The sequence below is a fragment of the Tribolium castaneum genome, chromosome 3 (genome assembly GCF_031307605.1).
Source record: "Tribolium castaneum strain GA2 chromosome 3, icTriCast1.1, whole genome shotgun sequence".
Lineage (NCBI taxonomy): Eukaryota > Metazoa > Arthropoda > Insecta > Coleoptera > Tenebrionidae > Tribolium > Tribolium castaneum.
The window spans coordinates 11,159,277-11,179,189 of NC_087396.1; the positions used below are offsets into that span (position 1 = coordinate 11,159,277).

The 19,913-nt window shown below is 38.3% G+C and overlaps 6 protein-coding genes across 6 annotated transcripts in view; 2 read left to right on the forward strand and 4 right to left on the reverse strand.

The window, feature by feature from the left end:
- Positions 1-104: 104 nt before the first annotated feature.
- On the forward strand, positions 105-2,238 carry LOC103313851 (potassium/sodium hyperpolarization-activated cyclic nucleotide-gated channel 1). The gene is made up of 7 exons (XM_008198171.3): positions 105-271; positions 322-560; positions 605-841; positions 895-1,081; positions 1,128-1,252; positions 1,304-1,476; positions 1,526-2,238. Exons 1-7 carry the CDS (start codon positions 239-241, stop codon positions 2,194-2,196), a joined length of 1,665 nt encoding a protein of 554 aa, XP_008196393.1. The 5' UTR covers positions 105-238; the 3' UTR covers positions 2,197-2,238.
- On the reverse strand, positions 2,206-4,453 carry AMPKalpha (AMP-activated protein kinase alpha subunit). The gene is made up of 3 exons (NM_001170622.1): positions 3,129-4,453; positions 2,883-3,070; positions 2,206-2,635 (listed from the first exon to the last, which is right to left on the reverse strand). The coding sequence occupies exons 1-3, from the start codon at positions 4,318-4,320 to the stop codon at positions 2,435-2,437; spliced, it is 1,581 nt and encodes a 526-aa protein (NP_001164093.1). The 5' UTR covers positions 4,321-4,453; the 3' UTR covers positions 2,206-2,434.
- A 235-nt stretch (positions 4,454-4,688) lies between these two features.
- On the forward strand, positions 4,689-7,483 carry Start1. The gene is made up of 9 exons (XM_008198170.3): positions 4,689-5,141; positions 5,276-5,451; positions 5,504-5,662; positions 5,715-5,768; positions 5,816-5,948; positions 6,024-6,205; positions 6,252-6,401; positions 6,454-6,734; positions 6,996-7,483. Exons 1-9 carry the CDS (start codon positions 5,060-5,062, stop codon positions 7,198-7,200), a joined length of 1,422 nt encoding a protein of 473 aa, XP_008196392.1. The 5' UTR covers positions 4,689-5,059; the 3' UTR covers positions 7,201-7,483.
- Positions 7,484-7,490: 7 nt separating this feature from the next.
- Positions 7,491-7,912, reverse strand: SIFa (SIFamide). Its single transcript, XM_001814446.4, has 2 exons — positions 7,728-7,912; positions 7,491-7,679 (listed from the first exon to the last, which is right to left on the reverse strand). The coding sequence occupies exons 1-2, from the start codon at positions 7,864-7,866 to the stop codon at positions 7,591-7,593; spliced, it is 228 nt and encodes a 75-aa protein (XP_001814498.1). The 5' UTR covers positions 7,867-7,912; the 3' UTR covers positions 7,491-7,590.
- Positions 7,913-8,222: 310 nt separating this feature from the next.
- ND-19 (NADH dehydrogenase (ubiquinone) 19 kDa subunit) lies at positions 8,223-9,025 on the reverse strand. The gene is made up of 3 exons (XM_969453.4): positions 8,820-9,025; positions 8,589-8,764; positions 8,223-8,540 (listed from the first exon to the last, which is right to left on the reverse strand). The coding sequence occupies exons 1-3, from the start codon at positions 8,946-8,948 to the stop codon at positions 8,318-8,320; spliced, it is 528 nt and encodes a 175-aa protein (XP_974546.1). The 5' UTR covers positions 8,949-9,025; the 3' UTR covers positions 8,223-8,317.
- Positions 9,026-10,718: 1,693 nt separating this feature from the next.
- LOC663423 (nephrin) overlaps positions 10,719-19,913 on the reverse strand; it is an 87,316-nt gene continuing 78,121 nt past the window's right edge. Inside the window, exons 8-11 of the mRNA XM_015981665.2 lie at positions 15,630-15,930; positions 12,632-12,978; positions 12,109-12,244; positions 10,719-11,051 (exon numbers count right to left, since the gene is read on the reverse strand). Coding sequence (XP_015837151.1) covers positions 10,876-11,051; positions 12,109-12,244; positions 12,632-12,978; positions 15,630-15,930 — 960 coding nt within the window. The 3' untranslated portion in view covers positions 10,719-10,875. The remainder of the gene's footprint in view (positions 11,052-12,108; positions 12,245-12,631; positions 12,979-15,629; positions 15,931-19,913) is intronic.

The following is a 19,913-nucleotide window of genomic DNA, read 5'->3' on the forward strand; positions in this document are numbered from 1 at the left end:
TTGTTTACACTTATCAGCTCTTATCAGAAAACAACGCAAATTTCTGAAAACACTTTCAATAACAAGATAACAACACAAGCAGGTACTTTCTGCTTGTTGTGTTGGCGCGGCCGGCCTGACCTGGCGCCAATTCTAAATTCGGCACACAAGTTGGCTTCAAACATTACCATAGCAAAATACTAAAAACCGCCAAACGGAATAAATAGTGTGTGAGAAAAGTGGAGGATTTTTAATAATAATGACTAGCGGACCGCCCAAATACAACAAAGTGGTAAGTTTCCTTTTGGAAAGGTCACGTTTTATGTTTAACGAATGGGCAAGTTTGCCCACTTGGGCCATGACTGCGAGATGCTCGCCGAAGACGACGAAGTCGAGAAAAGGTTCCCTGGGAGGACCTGTTGCAACCAGTTTAAAAGGGCTGTGATGCGGAGTATCCTAGTTCACGAAAAAATCTGTAAATCTTGCGCCATTCACTTGCGAAGTCACGGCGCAATCGAGAAAGAGAAACAAAGACATATCAGATACCACCCCACTAGCATCCATCCCTTCAGCAGCACTCGGTATAAACCAACATAAAAATTAAGACTAATTTTTGCACTTATAGCATTTGGTGGGAGTTATGCATGTGTGGCGTTTGCCTTTTCCAGTTAATTTTAGTGCCTTTAGACGTTGGATTTTATGCTTTTGAGGAAACTATGCCGTTCCTTCGCAGTATTCCATTTCTCACAATTCGGATGGTCTTGGACCTAATTTGTTGCGTCGACATTGGCCTTAATTCAATAACGGGGTATTATGATGAAGCAAAAAAAGAAGTTGTGCTTCACCATCGGAAGATAGTCTTGTATTTACAATAATTCATCAATTTTGAAAATTGCGTTACTTATCGCGTTCTAGACATTATTTAAAAAATCAGTTTGTTGTGGATTTTTTATCGTCAGTTCCGACTCACTGGGATCTTTTTGTACCCATGGGCAACACCGATGGTAAGAAAAATTGGCAACTGGCGGTTTTACAGTTAATCTCGACGATCAAATATTTGAGATTTTTTACGCTCAATAATCTTGCGACGAAACTTTGCAATGTAACGTAATATTTTTCACCGCTTCTTGACTGTTTCCAATTCGTAGATCTTTGGAGTTGATTTTTATGTGCGGCATGGTGTTTTAATGGTGCTCACAATGCTCATTTTTTGGCACATTCTTTCTTGTACCCAAATATTTGGATATTATCTTTTTGATGATAAGAAGAATTAGTACGTTAGCTTTATTTTTACGTTATATAAAAGCTGATAATTAACTTTTAGTGCCGCTTATAAGAACACAACCTCCTTCAAAGCCATTTCCCGCAGTCTCTACGACGGCGCCCTTTTAATTTACACAGCATCGTACGGGGTGGAAGAACCGGAAAACAACTACGAATTTTTAATGACTACAATACTGTGGTTCCTATCCAAATTTGTTCAAATTTACCTCCTAGGTCAATTGTTTTATTTGCAATTTTGGAAAAAAATCAATAAATATTTTAGCCCGCGTTATCGAATTCCTGCGAGCCAAGACGTCGCCGAAAATGAAGTACTCGCAAATGGTGAAACAATTGGTTGAATTTATGCGCCATAAGCAACTCCCCTTATACACCCAAAAGCGGATTTTGACTTATTACGAGTTCCATTTTCAAAAAAGTTACTTCAGAGAGAATGAAATCTACGCAACGATTTCAGGCCAGTTGCGCCAAGAAATCGTAATGCAGACGTGTCGACAGTTGGTAGAAAACGTTGAATTTTTCAGAGATCTTCCCCTAAATTTGCTCGTACGAATCGTGTCCTGTTTGCGATCTGAGATTTATTTGACTAATGACGTTGTTGTGAAAGCCAATTCGACTGGAAATTGCATGTACTTCATATCAACTGGGACAGTGGCTGTTTATACAGTTTCAGGGAAAGAAGTGTGTCATTTAGAGGACGGGGACCACTTTGGCGAAATTGCTTTGGTCACCCCCGAAGCGCAACGAGTTGCTTCTGTTATTGCGGTGGAAACGTGTGAATTGTACAGACTGGACAGGAAGGACTTTATTAAGGCCATCCATCCGTATCCAGATTTGCTGGAAAAGATCCAGAAAATTGCCGCTGATAGGATGGAGAAGACCAATCTTATGGAGGAGCATTATAAGAGGGACATGGCCACCAAGCGATTGTATTAAAAGGCTTAATTCCAATAAAACTCATTTTATTTTACAACTTAATTACGCAACAAAAATATCATCACAACTAACCAGTTTACATAACTAATGGCTTTTAAAAAGCGACTAATACCTTTTTCAGTTTATCACTGGTAAAATCACTTAAAACTCACTAAACAATTAAGAGCAAACAAAAACTTAGTAATTACATGTAACATCATTTTTAACGTAAAATTAGTAGGATAAAACTTGTCTTAAATTAACGAGCCAACTGTATAATTAAAGCGGCACACATTTCAAAAAATTCCATTGTGTAATGCCCTTTGGGTTTCGCGTTCAAAGTGCTCTCGCCGGACTGCACTGGCGTGGGCAGTGACCCCATGATGGGGGCCGCCGTGTTCGACTCCGCTTCCTCGTTGGCCAAACTTTTAAAGTCCAAGAGGTAGCTCTTGTAATCCACCTAAAAAATAATATTAAAAAATCCTAAACACTATTATACAACTTAAAAACTTAAAAAAAAACCTTAGAAGGATTATTTAAAATTTGAAATTAAAAAAAGTGCTAGAATAAACGACAGAACAGTCCTATATAGTTTTTTGTGCAAAATATCTTAAACTAAACTAAACAGTAAATATGTACTAAAATTGATTTAAAGGTGAATGAAAATAACACTTTTGTTGGTAACATTTTAAGCCAAATTTTATTACCTGATATAGTTGGAGCGACATCATGACAAACCTCTCATGCAAGGGATTCTTATGACGCACTCTTACATGGTATGGATTGATGACTTTCCATTCATAATCCAACGCTTTCATTGCTCTGTAAACCTCCATCATAATATCGTGGGGCTTACTTTGTGAGCGAATCCCTAAATGCCACTTAGCCCTCTTAACTGAAACAGTTAAACAATGTTACATTTGCTTGACTCGGCTTCGCCTCGTCACTTTTACCTCTTCCCCTGTCCCCTGAAGCAGCATGATTTGAAGCCATTCTGTCCCGCAACGGCGCAATTCTCTCCGGATGAGGCTTCAAAGGACTAGAACCAAAGTCGCAAGGACTTGGGCTCGGGCTCATACTAACAGGTGGGGGACTCCCCGCGATGTAAAAATCTTTAATTTCCGCCTTTGCGGCTTCATCCGCTATGCGCCTGTTATCGATAATAAGGTGGTAAGCGATTGCAAGTTGATCATGGGGGTCCCCACTCAGGAGAGCATTGTGGACTTCCTTCTCCTGCACCCCAAACTTATCGCAAACTTCAGCCACGGCGTCTGTGTCGATCACTGACGAGTCTTGGTCCACAGGTGATGGGAATAAGTAAGCAGGACAGTCTTTTTGGAACCATTCGTGCTTTTTGATTTCTTCAATTGATGCTCGTTTCATGGGATCGATTTGTAACATTTGGCAAAGTAGGTTGACCACCGATTTGTTTAGGTATTCAGGGATAGGAAAAATGCCCGATTTAATTTTCCTGAAGAGGGTGGGGACGTGCTCATCATCAAACGGTAAAGTCCCACAAAGAAGGGCGTAAAGAATAACCCCACAGGACCAGATATCGACCTCAGGCCCGGCGTAAAGTTTGCCGGAAATGACCTCGGGTGCCGCGTAATTGGGGGAACCACAACTAGTGCGCAAAAACTCCCCGTCCATCATCATGTTGGACAAACCAAAATCGGCGATTTTCACGTGCATGTTGTGGTCAAGAAGCAGGTTCTCAGGCTTCAGGTCTCGGTGCACAATCATGTGCCGGTGGCAGTAATCAACCCCCGAAATGATCTGCTGGAAGAACCGCCTCGCCTCATGTTCTTGCAACTTCCCGTGCTTCACAATGTAATCGAACAACTCGCCCCCCGAGACGTACTCCATGATCATAAAAATATCAGTCGGCGTGCTGATCACCTGATACAGCTTGATAATATGCGGGTGCCGAAACAGCTTCAAGTTCTGAATCTCCCTCCTGATCTTCCCCACAACGTCCAGGCTCTTGATCTTCTGCCGATTTAGAATTTTGACCGCCACCTTGTGCCCCGTGATTTGGTGTTCCCCGATTTTGACTTTGCCGAAAGTCCCCACACCCAAAGTCTGGCCAAGGATGTAGTGGCCGATCTTCATCTGGCCTTGCGCCCCCTGGGTCACATCCCCCATTCTTACCCGATGATTATTATCCGGCGCCACTAAAATCGACCCAAGTGACGTATTGGCGAGCACTCATTGGCTTCTGCCCACAATTTTGCGTATTTAAACGTAAATTAACAAAATAAATAATTGCGTATTTCAACAACACCTTTGACAGGAGTGACCACAGGGAGTGACACTCAAGACGCGCAACTTGTTAAAGTAAAAGTTGCAAGGTCAAGATAAACGAGTCGGTGCCCTTATCTGATTAAACCTTGCAAATGTCGTTGGGGCTAAATTTAGTTCGTTCGGTGCTAAAAGTGGGTCAAAACAACCGGGTTTGATACGTTTATTGTGAAAAAAGCCGCAAAGGATAAAGTCTAGAGATAACCGAAGATTGGCCACCCTGCCGCTGTCATTGTCATTTGACAGAAGAGTGATGGTCTTGAAAATTTTATTTTTTACTTTGATAAACAATAATATGTTGTAAAACTCCGTACATAAAATTTTGAAGTGTAAATAACAAGTCGGTTCGAATTTAAAAAAATTGTTTTTCCTCAAATCGAATCATTCATATCAGAAACAAAAATGGAAATGTAAAAACCTGAAGGCCTTTTTAGCAATGTTTGTTTTGGTAAAGAATTAAATTAATGGTTCCTGTGTGGGTTTCTTGGGGCAATGCAGTGATTTCCGCGTGTGTAAAATACATTATCACTTATCTCACCTTTCTTTGTTTAAATTACGATCAGTTTGCTTCTACTGCACAAAAATGGATCAAGAAATTCGCCAGGCAGCTGAAAGTCTAATGCAGTCCAACAGCTACAATATTCAGTCACCAACATTAGATATCTGTGAGTAAATAAGTCTGTAGTATTTACATTCTCATAGTTTTTAATCTCTGTTTATAAAAACCAAACAATAGATTAATCTTTGTATTAATTAAGACTTTGTTAGTACAATCGTATTTATAAATGTTTTTATTCAGCTCATTCACATAGTATTAACACAATACCATCCCTGCGTCCCGACTATATAATCTCTGAAGACTTGTTAGCTGGACACCGTGCCAATGGCAGGATGTCCACTGTTAGAAGATTCTTCTGCATGTTTGTTACGTTTGATTTGTTGTTTACCGGACTTATGTGGCTCATTTGTGTGATGGTAATCACCCATAGTGGGGGTAAACATTTTTTTAATAAACTCATTATTTTAGTTGAAAGGTGAAAACATTATGAAAGCTTTAAATGAACAAATTTATCATTACAACGTACAAACTTCGTTATTTGATGTGGTGCTAGCGGCCCTTTGCCGTTTCGTAGTCTTATTATTATTTTATGCTTTAATTTATATGAACCACTGGATCATAGTTTCTGTAAGTTTTTTTCCACAAATCTATTCAGAGTTGTGACAAATTTAAATTTCAGATATCAACAACGTTAACTTGTGTATTTCTCACAGCTAAAGTTTTTCTCTATGATGTGAGTTCCCGAAACAATATTTTGCCCGACTGAAAGATTTATTTTAGTGGCCACATTCCACACAGCCAGTGTTTGAGGTGCTTCTAGTTTTGACTTCATTTGTTCTATCGTGGGGTGAGGCTTGGTTCCTCGATTTCCGGGTATTGCCCCAAGAGTCACATGCTCGGAGGTTTCTTATTAGTAAGTCTCATAAATATGGAGCTGTATTGAAATTAGACTGTGATGGATATTGTTTTGTCAAAATGCAAATTACAGCTAATACAGATTCAGAAAGGGCGCCATTAATTCAAAGTTATGTTCGTGGATTGCCATCGATGTATACTGAAAGTGTTGGGAACTTTTATTCACCTCTTGCCTCGCCTGACGGCTCCATGTATGGGTTCAACTCAGGCCCGGTGTTGGGCAGGTACCCACCAATAGCACTATCAAGGGAACAAGTATGTATCAACTAGTTTAACTGATGTATTATTTATTTGAAACCAGGAAGAAAATTACAAAACCCTGGCTGCTAAAGCAATGCAAGAAGCTTGGGATTTGTTGCATAAGAAAGATTGGAAGTTGGAGAAAGCCAGTGGGGCTGATTCAGTTCATACCATGACTGTGCCTAAAGTAGGGAAAATCTTCAAACTCACTGTTGGTACCTTTTCCTGTCCATCAGCATCATTAATTGAGTGTTTTATTTAAGGCGTTTTTGGATGTTACTCCAAAGTTTTTACTTGATGAATTATTTTATCGTGTAGAAAGTCTCTCACAATGGAACCCAGCTATATTGGAATCTCACAAAGTGCAAGTGATTGACGAACACACTGATATTAGTTATCAGATTGCTGCTGATGGCGCTGCTGGTGTTGTTAGTAGCAGAGATTTTGTTAACTTGCGACACTGGGCTTATTTAGAAAATCGGTATGTTATTGCCTGTGTGGGGACGGAACATCCTTCTTTGCCCAAAAATGACAAATACATTAGGTGAGTTTTATTCTGGTCACGGAGGATTAAAATAGGCGGGCGGAACGAGATTCAAAAACTCAAAAAAATGACTTTCACTTTGTCACTTATTCTTGTCTTCAACGGTCATTAGTAAACGTCTTAACATTGGAAGTAAACTTTTTGTGACAACTGTATTTTTTTTTATAAATATCTTTTTTTTTGTTCTCAACATTGTTACAAAAGGTAACGTTTGATTTTTCCTGATATTTGGTCCGTTATTGAGTGAAAATGTGATCGCAGGGGCGAGAACCGGGCTGGCTGTTGGGTGATGCAAGAAGACCCTAACAACTGCAACAAGTGCATCTTCCAGTGGGTTCTCAACACGAATCTAAACGGTTGGATACCGCAGTATATCAGAGATACGGCATTTATCGGTGTGATGTTCGACTACGTGAAGCATTTAAAACAACACATAGCGCGGCTGCGTGAGAGTGGCAGACTTTAAATATTTTTAAGTCCAACTGTAGATATTTTAAGTCCAAATTTTGATCACTTTGCTTCCCTATATACTTACACGAGTACCACAATTCGGCGTTTTGTTTAATTTTTGTGGTCATAACTGAAACGCATTTACTTCTGTGAGAAGTTGAAAAAGACTGTGATCATTGTAGACGTAATAGGAATCCAGCAAGTGTTGTCTAGGGTAAAAATGCATTTTGTGAACATTTTTTATTCTTATTTAATGCTTATGGAGAGTCATTTGTGACCAATAAACTTTTTTACTGAAACACGGCGTGTCTTCATTTGCTTTTATTTGACTACTTTGCTACATTTATAAAATTAAGATAAATAAACGATGAGTACCATTTTCTGCGAGTATTGTCCAGTGGAGTTTTTACTTTTCTTGAGAGGGAAACCAGGTCTGACAGGCCTCGCTTGCGATTTCGCACATTGCGGACAGGGCCTTGCTTGCGCTGTCGTACTCTGAAGAAATAATTTTTGATAAAAAAATTACGAAAGTGAGTAATTTACCAATAGTTGCGCCCCTTTTCCCGAAGATTGATCCGTTGAATGGTGGCTTTCTGTAAGTCGCTTCGGTCATTTCTATCCAGCTTGTCAAGATTATGACCACAATGCAGACGCTGAAAACTTTGGCAAGAGCAAGTTGCATGGTGTCGGCTTTTTCGCGTTCAACGTGAGACTAGTGCTGGCAAAAATCTGCCCAGCTTATATAGAGCTAAGCCTACGAAGTGGCGCATGTTCATGTTTATTATATTGAAAACGAATTATCTTTCCATTTAACCCTCTATTACGCGGTAAATCCAATCAGGGACTAGATTTCCCGCGTGTGCAAGGATGTTTATTGAGCTGTCTTGCGTAATTTTGATCATATTTATTGGATTAATTTGGGTATAGCGGTTACACACCGTTTTTTAAATACTCTTGTCAGCGTTTTACGAAAAACTTTACCTGCGAAGTAGTTTAAAGCCACAAAGCTTTTAGTTCGTGTCGTAATAAAACTCCAAATTGTTATTAAATTTATTTACAACAGACCTGTCAAGGCTTTTAACACTACAAAACATTCTAAATTACCACAAGAATGCGACTATAGACTGGTGGTTTTAATTCATGAAAATGTAGCGAGAGCCATGTTTCGCTGGGGGCTTCTCGGCCCCCTCTGGCAGATAGGGAGTGGCGTCGGGGTACACGGCGGGGCCCTCGACCGGGGGTCTGGGTCTGGCGGTCTTATGGATCTGCACCCTGGCATAGTGGTCAAATGGAAGTCGTTCAATTCCCATGTTGTCTTTGGCGCATTTATCGAAAACAGCTTGAGTTTTGCGACACCTACAACATTATTTAAATCTTCCAGCCGTTACTCTCATAAAAACGTACGGTGTGTATTGCTGATTGGGGCTAGACTTGTCAATGCAATTAACGTATTGCATAAATTCGCCAGCGCAAGTTTTTTTCACTTGGCGGAAAAAGTTCAAGGCGCAACTTGTAACGGCTTTGCCTTCTTCCACGCATTTTCGGGGGTCGCCTAATTCATTTCTACATAACATAAATTCCTGAAATTTTGGAAATTCTAGTTACTGATTGATTAGGTAACAGCCATAACCTCACATTATTCTCATGTAAGCAAGAACGTCCTAAATGAAACGCAGCGGCTTTCAAAACGGGGCCTGAGAGGTTTACTTCTTGAACGGTCAGTTCTTCTTCTGTTGGCAAATTGACATCGTTAGTTATGCCCATTTTTTAAATTAAAAATTGTTTTGGTTGACAGCAGACGTCAAAAGTGGCAAATTGTGGGAATGTGGCGCCGTCTGATGAACCATCTTAGAACTTGACTGAATTTGAATTCAAATTTTGAGTCAATCACGTTCTTCATTCACAGATTTCATTAAAAAACTTGCCAGGAATACAACATGTGTTGTACACGAGTATTGTAATGTAATTATTACATATTTTTTTATATATATTTTGGTGTGGTGATTTTGCTTACAATCAATCACATTTTTTAAATTTTTTGTATTTAGAGGGTCGCCAGCATATCTATTTTAAAGTTATATGCTATCTTGTGGCTAATTTAGTTTTTGAAAATGGCTAGGGCGTATAAAAAATTCACCAAAGCCATACCTTTTGTAAAGAATTCCTTAAAAACTTTGAAGTTTTTTACGAATTTTGAAGGATCTGCATATGGACTAGTTTTTTTTTATAAATTGTATTGAAAAAAAAGTACAAAACATCTTTAAAATGTTTGTCGGAACTCGATTATTCATTTAGTTATTCTTCCGATTTATTGTTTTGTGACTTAATAAAGCTAAAAGAGTATGGAGTTTGAAAAGGACGAACTTTATTTAAAATGTCTCACCGGTCATCAAAAATGCTTTGCTTTTGAAGACTGCAAAAACTGAGAGCACGTGTATAGCAAACTAAAAAGAACGAATACTTTGAAGGGGAGGTTAAATCACATAAATTCTCTAAGGAATTTCATGTTATCTGAAGATTCAGCGTATTTTGACTGCTCAGTTCACTTTTGAACTTTTGATTTACAGTTTTTTTTTGTTAATTCACAGAAAAGTGCGTGCATATGTAATAACTAATAACCATTTGAAGGTTTCTTTAATTTTTCCAATTTCCAAGCGACAATTACCTTCGATTTTACGCTCCCGTTTTGTTATTTCTGTAAACAATGAAATGTCCCTTTACTCTTTTATCCCGTTTTATTGATTTAAATTTTTCACAACTGACCTCAATGAGCGTTACGGCTCTTTTGTTACAATTTATCGGATAAACTCTCAAAGCATATTACTAAACAATATGTCAAAAATGCGTATATGCACCTTTGGGAGCATTTTCATTTCATTGCTGTGTGCTTTAAAAACGGAATAAAAAAGTTAAAAAAACACTTTAATGTAAAATATAATTGCAAATTGTGATTTCGGGAGGTTGGTGAATTCTCTAAAGGAAATATTAAATTAATTCCACATTTACATGCACATAAATGTTTTATGGCTTTAACTGTTTAGTTGTGTCATTAATTAGTTTGGAATTCGGAGTCCTTCATATCTCAGCATTTAAACTTCGACTATTATTTCCGTTTTATGGTGCTGTTATGCGCTCTGTTAATTCTCTCTAATTTAATTTTGTTTATTTGTAAATAAACAATTTTTAAGTTAAATTTATTGTTATAACCGCAAATTGGAGGCAAAGCTCGCAGTAAGTTAAATGTTGTGCTAGACTCTTGAATGGGGCAACTAATAGACCCTTTGGAAACGTGTAGTGTTCGCTTTCAAAGTGACCCTTAACTACATAGTGAGCTAAATTAGTAATTACTCAGCTGCATGATTGCTTTGCCACTAGGTAGAATCACGCTGCGTTCGGTAAGTGATACAGGAGACCCCTCGCAACAGAAACAGTCGGTTTGTGTTGTCATTACTTTTATTTTATGAAAATTACATTAATTCCAAATGTGTGCGTTTGTTCACGATGAGAGGTTGAAGAACATAAATTCGCTTCACATACACATGTAATGATATTTTATTGACAATGAAATAATAACAGCGTTAACAGTTTTAGTTTTGATAATGTCAATGCTTAAAAATATGAGATATTCACAAATATCACAGGTGGTATTGGTCCCGGTGCCGAGACTGTTGATTGGGGTCGTTGGGGTAGACTAGACAGAACTCTCCTTGTGCGGGGGTGGGGTCTGAGTGGCACAATTCCGCGACTGCAATATGGGAGCCCATGTCACGTGGTAGGGCTTCACTGGCATCTGCGTCGCGCAATTTCGTTTACTGGATGGCCGAGCTGTTATCGTGTAGGGTACCATCGAGGCATCCAGAAGACTTTCTGCAATAAAAACAAAAACCAAATTTACTACGTTTGCGGAATAAAAAATGAATATTGGATCGATGTGACATTTGCAAATTTGTAAAGGACGGGCTGAATGCTTTTCACGTCGTATTGCTTTACATTTTTTAATGAAAAAGAAACACTCCATGTTTTTGAAACTTGCTCGCATAAAAGCAAAAACGATAATGTTTGGAAGCCATACTTTTGCATACATAGATTTAATTACAATTTAATTACCTTCTGATAGCATATACGCAAATCAAGACAAACAGCCACTTTTATACTTTTACACATAACTATTTATATCGATAACATAAGGTCTGAATTTTATATTTCTGGTAGAAAAAATCAATTTTCACATTGCATTTGCATTTGCTGTTCACATTCATTTGCCTGTAAAACTGAAACGAGCAGAGTAGACCAATTTTTTGTCTCCCATTGAATTATAGTATGCCTTATTATTTATTTGGATTTTATACACTTTTATACATTATGTTTCACATAATTGTATGTCTGTGTAAATATTATTACGATTACAAAAATTTGATGGTCTTCTCTAGTTGATACAATCCCTTTAAAAAACTGCAAGAAGTTAATTTTTTTTTCGAGACTTATACCGACTTAAACATTTTGTAAATCGACGTAGTATTCGCATTTTTGTTTAGAAAATCGCCGAACGTGTTCGCTTTGGGCTGTGGGTCTAGTGCGCTGCAACAGCGTAAGAGGGATGACTTCTGGGAGTAAATGTCGGTCATCTATTAGCGAAAAAACGCTCTTTGCCGTATTTTAGCGAGCCCGCCGGAGAATAACTCTCTAGCACATCGCGGCCTTTTTTGGCTTCATGAAGTGGGAAGCATGCGTTAAAAGTTGTCGCGTTTTTCGTGTGCCCATTACGCCCATGATTAATGGTGCTCTCAGTCGGCTATATTTCTAGTTTTCACCTCGGAACCATTCTGTCCTATCGCCTCGTACATGTTTCCTAGTTTAAACGAGTTTTTCCCGAGTTCATAAGAGTGCGGCTATCAGTCAGGGACGACATCCCGGAGGGACTCACCGTTGGTGGGGGGAATCAGGTCGGGGTTTTTGTCGTCTGTAATGGGGTCCGTGTAGGGCGGCGGCACCCGGGGATTCAATGGACTCTCTTCCCTTTTCGGACTGCGAGGACGGCGCTCTCTCACAGGACTGTCCACCTGGAAACAACAAAACTACTGAGAAACTTTCAATGATTTCGACTGGAAACGGAACGTATTATCCCGGAGCTCCCCAGGGAGTCCACCGAGGATTAAATAATCTCTGGCAACGTGTTGCGATTTCGGCTCAACAATATTTGAATTTAAGCGCCCCGACAAGAACACAATGGCCACTACTGCAATAAAGACGCAACCGGACGATTTACGGATGCGATATCATGATAAACCGACACATAAATTATTCATACAGCCAGGAGTTTTTCTACAAATGAATTCTTCAAATAGATTACTTTTCAAATTTCCGGATTGATTACAAACGTGGATTTCAAACTAGAGTTGTTTTTTTTAATCCGCGTTAATAAGAGTAATAAAGAAACCACTTCTTACCCTAAATTTTTTGACAACAAAAATAATCGCTCCAATGGCCCCGGCGACGATCAGCGTCGAGCCGGCGGCCAGCAGGATGTAAAGCCAGGGTCCTGTGCCACCCTTGTCCCCGTCCCAGGGTCCTGTGGACCTCCTTTGCTCCTTGAGGCCGGGCGCAGGCAACGTGCGAAAGACCACAGGAGTCAGCATTTTGGACCAGCCTTTGGAATTGAACGAATACACCGTCGCGGAATAATCTTGAGCAGCTTCCAGATTGGTAACGATGAAATCTGGCGTCGTTGATGTGGACATGTTCGCAATGACTTCCTCTCCGGAGCTTAACAGCATTGTAAATTTCTGTCGCAAGCCTGGAATTATACATCCACAAGCAACTCTTTTATTAATTTCAATTGCCGGGTATAATGAGCTGAGGTGGCTTAGATGAAATTTAGATTACAGCTTGAACAATTCCCCTTTGTGTTATGGACAAGGCTAATTTACTGGCTTTATTGTACGAAATTTATTTGATTTATTTTCCATTAGGTTTTAGTGTAATGCGATTCACTGAGGATCTGCACGAAATTTAATTTACAGCATTCTTTCACTAGACGCGCTGCACATGTTATTTTCCTACCAAATTGGCGATAAGTAAACTAATTACCAAAGAAATTGCTTTTCGTTTTGTCGTAACACTTGACTGACTACGTGGGTCAAAAAAACTCCCACAGAATCATCTCAGTCATTGTCTTTTTCCCTGCAAGCCTGCAGGTCCAAAAATCAGACGTTAATCAAACTAGTTAAATTAATAATAAATTTAACTTTAAATTAAGTCGTCGTTTCGACGGGAATTCGAGTTAAACTATCAGTCAGAAACTAGTTTAATTGAATGGGGAGTTAAAGAACAAGGCTATCTTAGGAAGGCAAATATTTAAATTGTGAAAGTGCGGTGCAAAAAGTGATAATGATGGAATAATTTTTAATTAAAACTGAATAAATGCAGATGAGATAAAACGAATAAACCTAATTATAAAGTCTTTGAATTTACAATTTTCGTAATAACTCGTTCATGTTCAGCGAATTTGAGCAAAAACAAAGTTCCAAGTCAGTAATACTCTGACATACAAAGATAATTACTTTCAGTAACCAGAGAGGTACATTATGATTAAAATGGAAATTATTGAAAAAAGTTGTGAAAGGGTTGGTTTGACACCTCCTTCATCTAATTTTCTTGTTGTTTGCAATCGTTCAAGATAAAGTTAGTGGAGGATAACAGCGGAAGCAGGTTTATTTGAACAAGAACTTTCTTCTGAAAGTATTTCTCAAACAAGATAAAGCCCTTCAATACGGCTTAGAACTAAAGTAAATCAGAATATACAACTAGCTAAATTTATGAGCAGGCAGGCTTTGGAGTTCATCTGCTCTAAAAATTGTTTATCTTGTCAAAGTTTGCATAGCGACATTTAACGACTTTGATTACTGAGCCATGCTAGTTTTACGTAGATATCCGGGTCTAGGCTATTAATAAAATTAACAACAACAAAAAATTCAATTTTTTTACATTGAAACCTCGAGACAGCGAAATAAAATCCGTGAAAGCACGAGCAAAGCTATTGTGCTAGTAGGTCAATCTTGATTTAGTGCATTTCAGTTGTGCTCCAATTTTCCGGAAAATCATTTTCATGTACGGTTAGCTACATACAAAGTGCAGAACCCTTTATGTTAGTGGGTTAAGTTATCACGTTGCAGTACTAGAGATTGCCGCTCTTTCCAATCTTCCGGAAAATCATCTCTTGTATGACCAACTAAACCTAAAGAAACACTTTTGTTGGGCGAGATTGTGCAAGTTGTTTTATTCCTGCAAGACTCAAAATTCGCCTTGCGGGTGTTGAGATTTAATAAGATTTTCCGGTTCCTTTTAACCTCGTTATTGGGTGAATGCAGTGTCGAATAAAATGATAAATTGCTGATTGTTGCGTAGTTTTGGGACACTGCTGATAAATTTGATACTGCAGAGGTGATTAACACCACGTTCACGTTGTTCAAGACGAGCGCTAGAGCATGAACTTCAGACTCTTTTGGGAGTTTTAGGAGCGTCATGTCTGAAATTGTAACTGTTGGTTACAATTTGAAAAGGACGCGGACGCGAAGTAACTTTGAAAGAAAACTCACGTGTAAAACAGTACTTTTAAGAAACTGATATATGTAAGACAATAATTAATCATAAAGAAGACTAACGAACAGAACATCCCGAACAAATTATTAATTAAAAGTTTTTTTGGTGATTTGTCTAGAAAGTTTTCAAAATTTAATTAAAATAGAAAAATTCAATAACGTAAGCCAAGAGGGAAAGTGTGAATAATCTCAAGATAAAAACTGGTATTTGAATAATTATTCCATTATTCACTTTGCAAAGGCAATGAGTGAATTTTATAATTTAATTTGTTTAAAATTTGCAATATTGATTTTTTTTAACATATCGTTTACAAGATGAGTCTGCTAAGAGGCAATATTTTAATGAACGTTCTTTCTTTTAAATAAATAAATTAATAAATGATTGCTTTTTATAGCAACAAATTAGTTTTTATATTTTTTCAAGTGGTTTTTCGATATTATTTTAAGAATTGAAAAAATATTGCTTTAATTTGGATTTGGAAAATTCCGTTTTGTTGTTACGTCTGCGAAATCACTGTCAAAATTACTAGGTATATTTGAATAATGGCATTTCATATGTTCAGAAAATCTAATAACTCCAGCGAATTCTCGGCTCTAACCCTTCTTCTGCTCTTTTTAACCGTGAGAATAGAAGCATGATTCCATTATAGATTGTCATTATTTTCAGAGATCCTTTCGAGATTTGTTCCAGAAATTATTTATTTTTAATACAGTTTGTAAAATGAAGCGGTGTGTTTATTGGCGAAGCTCGCCAAGGGTGTATCACGTTCTGAATAAAGTCAACGAAATAGTCTCGATTAGCATCTCATGAGGTCTTTGCGTTCCTCGTAATAACCCCGTCACTTACCCCCATCGAAGCCCTTCTTGCACGTGAGCAGCACGGAGTGGTGCGTGACGTTGGCAACCCCGCACGTGTGCGGCGGGTCGGGTTTTCCTGCTGGGACGATATGGTAACTGCATGGTACACTCTGCGAGCCGATCTCGTTCCTGCCCCAGCACTGCAGCGTGCCGTAGTCCGCAGGAGCCCTCGGCACGTACGTCAACACGCTACAGCCAGCCTCCGTCGTGAACTCGCTCAGCTCCCGGGAGATCCCCGGAGTGCTGTTAAAACTCCACCGGAAAAACGATGCCGGCGGTTCGGCGTCGACCTGCAACCAAACACGGTTTTGATGGCGGCTAAATGAACAATCAAAATGTCAACGCGTCACGTCGGATGAAGGCAGATAATTACCGGAGCGATCCGGAGCCCGGATCGTCGAGCTTAGACGCCTCATTAGAGAGCGCTGAAAGAAATTTTTTCTCTGATACCATTCGCCGCCTATCTATGCTCCACAGCGAGGCGGGAATTAATGACGCGACAGCAAGAAATTCGCAAATGTCGATTCGGCCATGCTCGTATTTGTTAAACAAACGTAAATTGAATTTGGGATGATGGGGTTGATGAGCAAATTGTAAAAGGACTGTTATCAACGCACATATCGCTGCTAAATTAGCCATAATCTATCGAAATATCTAATTATGCTTATTTGTAAACACTGCGCCTAATCTTTTATTCATTTCAATTACCTGTTGGTCGCAAGTGTTATGATCAGACGACTAACTATATTTTTTGACTTTTTTGATATTTTTTTTTTACTTCCTCATATGTATATTCCTTCTGGATTTAATTAGAAACTTTATTTTTTCCAAAAATTATATCCTAAACCTTTGTTTTGACTTTGAGACAACTGTAGTTGTCTTGCAACGTGTCGTATTCGAGATTTTTATAAAAAATAGACTCCTACATAAATGAGCTGCAGGCTGCAGTTAAATCTGAGCTTTTTGGTGAGCTTTTTGTGGGGCTAGTGACAATTTTTTAGGTAATTCTTGCACAAATCAACGTTCAACTGTAGTTTGGTTCAGAATGTCATTAGAAATAATTAAATCTCGATTTTAATTAAGAAAAGAGGCACAAAATGTACTAACTTTTAAATTTGGTTTGGCAAGGAAAGAGAGACTTGCAGTTTTCTCTGTGACTATTTATGATAGCTTTCACGAATAGATTTTTTGCTAAAAAAAGTTTTATTTAGCTTTCCTTGCAATATACCGTGAAAGCTGGTGCGCTTCTATCAAAATTAAAATAGTGTAACAATGTATTTCGTCATTGTTGTGAATGAACAACTGGGAATCTTTCGAGCTGAAATTGCAACTTGTCTACTACTTTTTTTAATTTTGTGATAAAAATAACTTTTGTGTAAACATCTCAAAATTAAAAACCGTCAGTTTATATAAAAGCTATTAATCTGCGAACAAAGTAATCCCGTCAGTAAATCCCAAATCTTAATTAATTAATTAGAAGCGAAACTTTATATTTCGAGTTTGTGCTAAAAGGATACTAAATATTAGACTTATTGATGTTGAAGACGGGAAAGCCGAAGTCGAAGGGTGGTAACAAAGCAGGAAATTCAATTTGCCTTACACCTCATTAAAAGGCTTAAACCCAAATAAATTTCTTTATTTCGTGTATAAGAACAATACTAGAGTGTATCTAAAGCAGGAATTCCTTTCGATGAATAACTGATGCTAATCTTGAATTAGGCCAGGAGGAATCTAATTTAAATTCCTGACTGGACCTGATCGAACTCGCTGCCTAAAAGGAAATTTAGAGAGGAGAGAAATTGGGATTGCTAACCACAACGTACGCATAAGATCAATATTCATAAAAAAAATGGACATAAAATAGCAGTAACGTATCGAACACGCAAATTACATTCAGATATGAATTAAATTTTGTTATTGATGTACACTGGCGCAAAAATGCAAATTACTGATAAACATGATGCAGAGTTGGAGCAAATAGCTATTTCGTGTTTAACGTTAGACCTTACACGAATACTCCAACCAAAAATATTTATTTAGATTGATCACAAACAATGCTTTATTAGCAATTTGGCAAATATTTGCCCTAAATCGATTGCTCATCGGAAAAAGTTCACTTATTGTTTAAATGCAGTCAATTAAATTTCGGGAGCGAGAACACATTTCATTACAACGTTTTTACAAAAACGTGGCTTATTCAAATTCGCTTGGTGCACGACCTTCTGTTGTGGAAGAGTGAACGTGACAACGTCACGATTATCTAGCGTTAGATGGCCAGATTGTGTTATAACAACAAGAGAAAATGTCACAGACTCCCAGCAATGCAGCGGATTAAATTGAACAAGATGTGGAGTACTGCAAGGTGACATACGTGAAGCAAACTCTCAAAAGTGCTCGCCAAAAACCGTAAAATTATTGCCGGAGTAAAATCAAAAGATCGTTAGTCGTAATAGGAAATTTGGCGTGCGAGGAATGGATGATACGGGATGGGTTAAACGAATGTGATAATAGCTTTAAAGGCACAGAAGTGAAAGAGGACGACCCGACAGAAAATGATTAGGAAGGTCTTGAATTATTGTGCTTAGAAGTAGAACGGCGACAAGTTTATGAACTCGTGCCGTGCGTATAATAAATTAATTAAGCGGGAAAGCTTACAGAATTTGTCACTTTTTGCACTAACAACGCGGACGCGTTTAAAAAATAACATCACTTACTTGGGCTTATCCTTTGTGCTTGTTTTTTAATTCTGTCCTGAGCTTTATGAGGCCTGCGTTCGAAGACAGCTTAATACAGGACGCTTAGTATTTTTAAATGTGACACGAGCAATTTATCAAGTCGCGCGCTGGCGTGTAATTGAAAGCGATGTGTATTTTTTGTGATAATAATTCTGTGGGGGTATATTGTCAGGGAATTGAGACAAAGACATCACTCGAAGTTTATAATGTTGTGTCAGTCCTGTATGGCGTTTCATTTCCTGCGATCAACCCCATGTCCTTTCCCCTTGTATTCTTCGGCGGCGTCTTGGGATGTGACGCGATTATCACCCCACCTGTTATGCTAACAACCGCAACAGATCGATGATGAGGTCACGACGTCTTTATAACAAGCGAAGAAACGTTCAATTCTTGTTTAATTAAGCAGAAGAGCCTCGGATTGCATTTTGTCCTTGCTCATTAAACGAAGTGTTGAGAAAGCATTTCCAATGGAAAAAATTAAGATTGTCGAGGTACCAGCGCCGTTTGGCAATTCCAGACAAATTCCCAACATCTCTCAGAATTTCCGTTCGAGCCATTGTGGTAGTTTATATTGTGGAAAACTTTAGAAAACTTTGAAGAGAAAAGCCAACTTCTGGAATCGATAAGTGGTGTCCGGGCGGTAAAGAGGCATCCAAGAAATCAGGTCGAATTGGCACATGAACGAAGTCCAAAAAGAAAAAATATCATTTGGCAGTGCAATCATTGCTTCGAGGTTTCCCTTGAGTTTGCTGTAATTGGAGACTAGAATGAATTATAAATCTTCCGTGGACCGCCAAAGAAAAACCTACGACTTCATAATTCACAAAACCCACGACACGGCCACAAAATTAAATTATGTGATCTAACACATGTGTTGTCGTACATGTTTAATGTCCCCGATACGGGTGGGCTGTAAAGTGGGGCGTTGCGGTTTTATGGGCTCATACACGGCAAATTTCAACAAAGTTGAAATTAATCAAAAGTGTTTCAGCTAAGCATCCAATCTTTTGAGAGTAGTATCGATCACGAGATTGAGTTCGAAACTGTTACGCTAAAATATTGATACGCCAATAGTACCGGTACTGTGACATGTAATACTAGTTCCAGGAGTAGAACAGTTTGTTACACTAATGTTTGACAAATTTTCATTAAACCAGCGAAAGCATTTTTACAAAAATAAAACAAACGCAGCTAGCATTTAGAAATATGTCAACATGGTATTTTAGTCCAAGTTTGAAATGTCCATTTATGAAAAATGATGGAAAGGTCAGGAGATTTATTGTGCTGTCAAGCCTCGAGTCGAGTATTTTTCTGCTTAATTACTTCTTAGACCTTACTATTATTCGCCAACCCTTCACCTATCGATTTCCAATGAGAGGAGTTCAACGAGCGCAATTGCTTAATAAAATTAGCTTTAATTTGCAGAGAAAATAATAGGGTACTTTGTAATAATTCTAATGCCACCAATATCATTTTTAAAATGGAATAAACCTCCAATTTTTAAAAGCTCGTTTCGCTTTACAAACCAGTTTTGCATA